An 8064-nucleotide genomic window follows, 5' to 3' on the forward strand; every position below is an offset into this window, starting at 1 on the left:
CCAGCAAGCTGCACTCCTCTATACTGATAGCAGAAGTGAAAGTTGGTGGGCTGGTTTCAGATTTCATGACTCCTTTCGATGAAGGAGCAGCCATAATCAAAACTTCTAAACATAACCAATAAAGCAGTGACCACACAGCAAAAGTCTTTTCCATCATCAATGCAAAAAATGCATTGTGTAGCTTCTGCCTTCCCTGCAGAGAAAAGGCACTATCAACCCTTTGGCACTGATTAACAGTTATGTACTGGGGACAGTTTCCACCAGGCAAAAAGAGATTTGCAAACTGTGCTAATCACATGGCATCTGCTAGACTTGTGCCTTTTCTGCATATTGCTGGAATGCCTCTAATGAAGGACTGCTGCAGGCTTGAATATCACACCTGGTGCCACTGCAGAAAGTATTCTTCTTCAGAACTATATTGCTTGCAAACCAAATCTCAAAAATATTTTCAAATTTACATTGCTCTGATGACTTTAAATGTTCTTGGACTTTAGACAACAAACATAAGGTATTTCTGTTCTCATTGGTAGTTTTAAAATGGCCTGTGTCCAAGGCTTGCTGGTTAAAAAGATAGCCTTTGGCTATCAGAACAGAAACATGCATTGGAAAGGAAAAATTATTTATGAAATATTTATGCCATACTACCACTTTATCCATACATTCAAAAAACATGATGTCAGCGTCTGCTTCCTTAAAGTTCCTTTTGTAACTCATAGACTTTACCTTTGTGATACTGCAGTTAATACTTTCAGTGCTTGCTTTCTTTTGGACAGTCTTTTCCCCATCCCTCCCAGCCCCAGTGGCAAGATGTGTCTCTGTACTTACTTTTGTTTTTTAGGAATCTTGACATTTTCAGGTCTGTTTTTTTTTGTTATTTCCTTCCCGTTCTTTAACCATTTGAATCTGAGCGCAGGATACTCTGAAGTGGTTTCACACCTTAGCACTAGCTTCTGACCCACAGCAACCTCTTGGTTTTTCATTTCCTTCAATTTGGGAGGCACCGCTAAAGAAATAAAAGAAAGAGAAGGTGATCAGGCCGTTCTCAAAAAGGAAAACAGTGTTAAGTTAACCACAGCAGATATGGGCAAGCCACAGACAGCAAAACCCCAACCAGAAGAAATGCTTCTGCACCAAAACATGATAAATAAGGGTAATTTGTGCATTATACACATTGAAGTAAAAGGAGAAGGATCTAATGACACTCTAGTTTATTCTTACATGAGTCCTACACGACAATCCTGCAGGCCATATGTATTCTGACAGAGAGCTAAAGTGTTGCTTCTAAATACAGTATGAAGGACTCACAACACTTAATTGATTGTGTGCACCTAACGTAGACACACACTGCCCTGTACAGACTTGGTAGATAACACAGATGGAGGGCCTCTTGATGTGTTATTAATTTTGACTGCTATGAGTCAGTGGCTATCGGAAGGCTCCAGGTGCAACTTAAGTGACAGAGAGCTAAAAGCGTAAATACAAGCTCAACAGCTTCCCTGAGAGGGAAAGGCTCCTGCTCCAGCCAAACATTATAACCCACATTATACACCTAGCTCAAACCTCAGCTTGGCTATATCCTTTCCCTGAGGCAAGAGTTGATGGACTTGGAAGCCCATCAAGCGAATCAATATCAATTAAGGATATTTTGGACCCAGAAGGGGACACTGCATTGATAACACTCAGCCAACAGCTCCCAAACGCTGGTGGGCTCCAGCTGATGCATCTCAGTTATGAGCTATGTTGTTGCAAGTGTTTCTCATGTAGGCACATCAAACCATTTACGACTTCTTAAAATAGAGACCTCTAATACTCTGCAACCAGTACTGGTCCTTGAGCACAAGCTTCACGTGAAGATGTAGTGCCTCTGGGAATCGCAACTCTTCTTTTGGCCTCACACATTAGCTGCAAAGCAGCCTTCACCAAGCTCCTGTAGCAAAGTAAACCACTTATTTCCCCTGAGGCTCAAGACAACACCTTTACCATGCAATTGCTCTTATGGGAAGCTACAGCTGGTCAGCTAATGGGTGACAGCATGTAAGTCTTCTTCAGCTCAGCCGTGTGCAGTTGTTAGCCTGTACCTTCAGGGAGCTGGTATTACAGTGCAGCACCTCTATCAAAGAGTAGTACTATTCTTTGATTTTTAGACAGCTGCAATGCTGTCTGAGAAAATGAACGGCCACTATGGCCATGTGATTATCCACAACATGCAGATGAGGAGCTCTCAGCATGATGCCAACAGGTCTCCTGTATGGTCCTGTATAAGAAAATGTTTAATACCCAGGAGCATGCTTGATTATGTTTTGATGTTTACGGCTCTGTGTAATCATGGAGACTTGCTGACGTCACTTGCCCTTAATTATTACTCCAATTAGTCAAATATCAAGCAGCACCATCACAGCCTTAATTCCGAAAGATGGGTATGAAGTGATGCAGTGTGCATGCTCTCTGTGTGTTTGTCTGCCACAGACAGCAGCATTGCCTGTCCTGCATGTAAGGCAAACTTTCTGATCTCAGCATAGGACAGTGCAGGGAACCCAGGGGAAATCTGATTTCCTTGGACACTGGGCCCAGAGCAGAGTGGCCTGAAGAGCGGTGGAAAGGGAAATGGGGCCTACAGTAACAGAGCCACTGAAGTGTAGCTGTCAAGCCACCAGAATAGAAGATACAAGGAGCAGGCACATGGCCCAGGGCAGGGACAGAGCATCTCAGGCACTTCAACAGGCCAAGTGAGTGATGGAGTGATGGATCTTTTATGTTGATTTCCATTCCTTCACATTTGGACAATTCAGGAAATTCCTAAACATTCCCAAAATTCTACCTAAACAATTTTTGCTTCTGGAAGAAACAGTGCCCACATGCCATTTGGATATCAGTACGCTTAAATATGTATTCTTTTGTGAGTGAATGTAACTGTGCATGTATGTGTTCATCCAAACATCTGCACATGCAGATATTTACCCAAAAGAGAGGAAGAATTTTGAAAAATATCTACTTTTAAATTTTCCAACAAAAATAACTAGCATTAATTAAAACCTTTACAACTGAGATTTGCAGTGACAGCTTCATTCACTTAACACTTAAGGTTATAGTCCTTTGTCGCTACAAGAGAAAACGAGGTATGAAATAAAGAGTAATATTTCTTATCTGAATATATTTCACTTGTTATACCTCTATTACATATCTTATATAAATAAAGAGGATAACCATGATTGCAAGGCTCAAATCTTTTTGTACTAAAGGCATTGGCTGGTTATTGATTTTCCTGTCAACCTAGCAAGGTAAAACTGGGAATAAAAGAGAGATTTTGTTCCTGATTTTTATTTTAATTCAATATTATCTGCACAAAATGACTTGCAGATTTTTTTTCTCCTTAAGAACTGCCAACAAAAAAAAAGTGTTAAATTAATATGCTCAACTCTTGCCATAATTCAGGAGTTACCAGGAAACATAAAAGAGGATTTAATCAATGGCAGTGACCCTCACTAATTCACAGTAACTCGCTGTCCAAGCATGCAGCTCTCCAGGGAAAGCAGTAAAAGCTGTTCACAGACATGACAGAAAAGTCTGGTGTTTCCCCCCCCACCTCCCCCTCTTTTCACTTACTCTATGTTTGTTTCCTTTCAGCTGCAGTTTTACAAAAGCTAATCAGACCTGCCAGGCATACAAGACAGCTTGTGCTGATAAAACTACAGCATTGTGTGTATGGATTGAGATCAGCCATGGTTCGCACTGTTGCAAGAGGTAGTTGAATTTTGTCACAGCCTGTGCCAGCTTCTCTGGATCTGGTAAGACAGGACCTTGTCTGAGGGATAAAAACGACTGCAATGGAGGCAAGAATATTTACGGTGACAACCAGATTACTGCTCCTCAACAGGCAGCTCCCTCCTCATCTCCCCATCCCTTTCCACTCAGTCCCTGAGCCTGTCTCCTGACAGCTGGGCTCCTCTCCACCCCATCTTGCCGCCTGTCATGGAGCACAGCTCCATCCACCACCAGGCCTTGTGTTCTGAGTGACGCTGGGGGGACACAGGCAGAAGGGGCAAGGAAAGTACCTTCTGAGTCTCCTGCACATGCATCGAAGATAAGATGCCATCTGGGACAGGGTGGCTTGGTCAAAATACAGTCTCCATATCAAAAAGGCACTTGCAGCATTTACTGCAGAATGAGTTTTGGACAGTGCCATTGAAAGTCACTGCGGTACTGTGGCTGCAGAAGTCTCCCATGTGCCATCAATCATGAAATGACAAGGGCCAGAGAATAAAGAAAATAAACAGATCACGAAGAGGGACACTGGAAGCTATCACCCTGAAATTGGCACTGCTTGAATGAAAGGTGTGGCAGGATTCACGTTATGTACTGCTTGTGCTGGAAATGTGCCGGATCCTGAGGGGGACCTCATGTCTACGAGTCAATCAGACATACAGAAAGGCCCCCGAATACAACCCCACACCTTTCACACTTCCTACAACTTTCCATGCACCTCCCAGATTGGATAGGGTTTCTAGGAAAGCATTGGGATGGTAGCAGCCAGAGAGGAGTTCTCACTGTGGCAAGCCCTACCAATCTGGCACTCCCATTGGCGAGATCCAGTGCTGCTGGGAGGGCATGACAGACTAAAGCATGCCAGCTCTAGATCTCTGCTTATTTTGGTGGCTTGAATGCCTGTCATTTTTAGCTTTTTTTTTTTTTTTTTTTCCTACTCAGAAATGTCTATCTACTGGCCTGCATTATATCATTGCAGATAAGGAACACAATTTTCCATATTCACCCGGCAAAAGACACACTGGCTAGAGATAACTTCTCTCTGGACTTTGGTGAGTTTGGCAAAGCACAGCAATCTCCTCACCCTCAGTGTTTGATTGTGTAGTTAATCTGCGTGGAAGCTCAACACATTGAACAAATTAAACAGGAAACCTGCAAAATATTATCACACAACTACATGCTTTCAGCTGAAATTCCAGGAGGTACTTTTTTTTTTAACTTAGGAAGGCATAAGCCTTTCAAGAGTCTGAAGACCAGAATGTATTAGGCATGCTTGCCAGTATGCATATGTGCACAACTTGCCATGCAAAATTGTGACCAACAGTTTGGTGAGTGGTAATAGAAGCCACAACAATAACACCCATTCCCTTGGACTCAGATTTGCTTTTTTACTAGCACAGTGCTCACGACAGGTCAGTAATGCAAGACAAATTATATTATTTCCAAAAAGCCTTCTCTCCTTTCATATAAGATTGTAATCAAGCTCAGGCTTATCATAAGCAGGCCAGATTTTCTAAATCCTCTTGTAAAAACCATGTAAGCTACACTTTAAAATGTACACTGCTCCTGCCTAGACAAGTAAAAGAAAACAAAATGTTTTCTTGTTTTCTTTTGTTTTTAATCTCCCTATTGTTCTTTCAGCAACATTTGGATTCCGAACAGTTTTCAAAATCTGGCTATTTCATACGAGCATATGAGTCTCTGCGCAGATTATATGTACGATAAAACACTGTGGGGAATGATAGATAATCCCCCACCAGGGTGGCTATTCAGTTGCTAGAGTAACTGGATATGAGCTAAGAGAAAGAAAAATCAAACAAATCATTTAGCTGCTTAAACAGAATTTTTTCAGTTCTGAACTCTATTTCAAAAATATGTCCAGATACATTTCAGCTTCTGGGTCTTGGCATGATTTGAATACTTATGTCTGCACAGAAGAGCTAAAGGAAAAATGCAAAAATAATGTTTTTCTTGAGCGCTACATGTAACAAATGCACAGAAAATCATTATTCCTGGTGATGCTAAAATAGATTTTTTTTTCAGAAATGTTAGCTATAAAGTCGGAACACCATATGAATGGCTAGTACCAAGTTAAGAAACAGATCAAAACATAGGCATAAAGCACTACAACTATGTTCTTGGAACACTGGACCAGGAAATGAACCAGTAAATGACACGGTAAATCAGAGTAACTACTCTCAAAAGACAATCACAAGGCCAACCACAACTCTGACTATTCTGACTGGGAATTGCTCATATCCAGCTGTGGATCTTTTGAGTCTAAAGTATTAGAAGAGGAGGCTCAAGGGAGACCTTATTGCTCTCTACAACTGCCTAAAAGGAGGTAGCAAGGTAGAAGTCAGCATCTTCTCTCAGCTAACAGGAAGATAGGAAGAGAGAGAATGCCTCAGGTTGCACCAGATGGAGTTCAGGTTGGATTTTAGGAAACATTTCTTCTCATAAGGAGTGGCGATGCAATGGCACAGGCCGCCCAGGGGTGTGGTGGAGTCACTGTTTCTGGACAAGAACCACGTGCATGTGGCACTGAAGGATGTGGTTAGTGAGCATGGTGGAGTTATGGAGTTCTTCTTCAATGCTAGTGATTCTGTGGTTCTATTGAGCCTGATAGATTTAAGCACAACAGTTCTGAAGTCTCATTCCATCCTTTCAAAAGAATGGTGCACCAAACAAATTCAAAGTTGCCCCACTAAAGTACTGGTTTGCTCTGGATGAGATGCTTTCAAGTACATTTCACACCAGAATTCATTCATATTTATCCCAAGCACTGAAGCTATTCTCAGAGCTTTTGTTGATCTTTTTTTTGGTTCTTATTGTCTATGATAGAAGCCCAGTAAACTGTTCCTAGGAGAAAGTCATGGCCATCTCATAACATAACATTTGGAAGGTAACATTTTAACAGGATACTCAAAATGGGCGTATAGAAAAAGCACTGTGCAAATGGAGAAGGTCTCCCAACTTCCCTTCACTTTACAAGTAAAAAGCATGTTCACTGCAGCCAGAAAAAGGATGGTAGTGAAAAATGGGCATGCCCAGAGAAGGATCATGCCCTTGAGGGAAAGGCTGAGAGTGTACATTTATTCAGCATAACAAGATAATGCCAGGCTATCAAGCCCCATGCAGTCACTCAAGATATCAGTTTCTGAGCTTAGACCTCCTTAGAGACAGGGTACTGCATTCATAGACAGCAAAATACAAGTTACATATGAGAAGCTGGGTGTGAGCAAACATCTAACCTAAAGATTACAATTTAAAAGTCAACTCTTAATTTATTTACTGATGATCATGTCTGCAGGCACACACAGCCTGATTACATTAAATACTCACTCCTCTGCTTCACCATGCTGCAGCTGACTTCAACTAGCTGCATCCCTAATAAAATTTGATGATCTTGTTAGGCACTGTCAATACAAAAACCTGATCATACAGACTGAAAATGTGAAGACAGCGTAAAATAAATATATTTGATATCCAATAAGCAATTTAGGGACAACTGTTCATAAAGTCAATACAAAAATCTGCAGGTCCATATTTTACATACCTAAGCGCATGAAGGTAAACTCCAGAATCTTTATCTGAGCACTAAAAAGAAAGCAATTCAATGCACAGAAATGCTATCCAGGCATAAATCCCATGGATTTCAAGTGGATTTGCAAGTGCTTTTTTATTTTTGTCTTTTAAATAAGGCTGCTTTTGGTTTAGGAACTGAATTACAGGACTGCATTTTATAAAAGTTTGTCTCAAGTTGCGTGCCTTGAAGTCCAGCGAGGGGAGGATGGCCTGCTGCATCATACATATTTCTCTTTCTCTTTGTTCTCAAGAGTAAATATTTTAATCACTAATCTCTGTCGTTGCTTGAAAAAAGACATTCAATATGTCACCAAAGAGACTAGTACAGCTGAGACAACCACTGGAAAGTAAAGGCTATGACTGCACTGTTAGTAGTACTGTGTCTTAAATACGGCTCAACCCAAACTTGGAAGCACAGGTCAGTGAGCTCAGGGGAGTGCAAAATTTGAACTCTGGGTAGGAACGGTGGTACATGTTTAAACACCCTAACGTGCCTCAATATCATGTTAGGAAGAGTGAGCACAAATGGGGGAAAAAAAAGAAATCAAGAAGGAAAGAGGTGCAACATAATTGCAAGTTAATTGCACTTTGGTATCATTTCATACTTTATCCCTTGCCGTAACAGTCGTTGCTAATGAAAGTCTATTTCTTGGTAATTCCCTTCCCCCTTTCTTTCTTTCTTTCTTTCTTTCTTTCTTTCTTTCTTTCTTTCTT

General features: G+C 41.2%; 1 protein-coding gene across 1 annotated transcript in view; it reads right to left on the reverse strand.

Moving 5' to 3' along the window:
• NRG1 (neuregulin 1) overlaps positions 1-8064 on the reverse strand; it is a 169094-nt gene that overhangs the window by 136772 nt on the left and 24258 nt on the right. The window contains exon 2 of the mRNA XM_042822928.1: positions 826-1003. Within this exon, the coding sequence (XP_042678862.1) occupies positions 826-980 (155 nt within the window). The 5' untranslated portion in view covers positions 981-1003. The remainder of the gene's footprint in view (positions 1-825; positions 1004-8064) is intronic.

Source organism: Centrocercus urophasianus, unplaced genomic scaffold (genome assembly GCF_019232065.1).
Source record: "Centrocercus urophasianus isolate 14NV4802_14NV808 unplaced genomic scaffold, USGS_Curo_1.0 seq_21, whole genome shotgun sequence".
Lineage (NCBI taxonomy): Eukaryota > Metazoa > Chordata > Aves > Galliformes > Phasianidae > Centrocercus > Centrocercus urophasianus.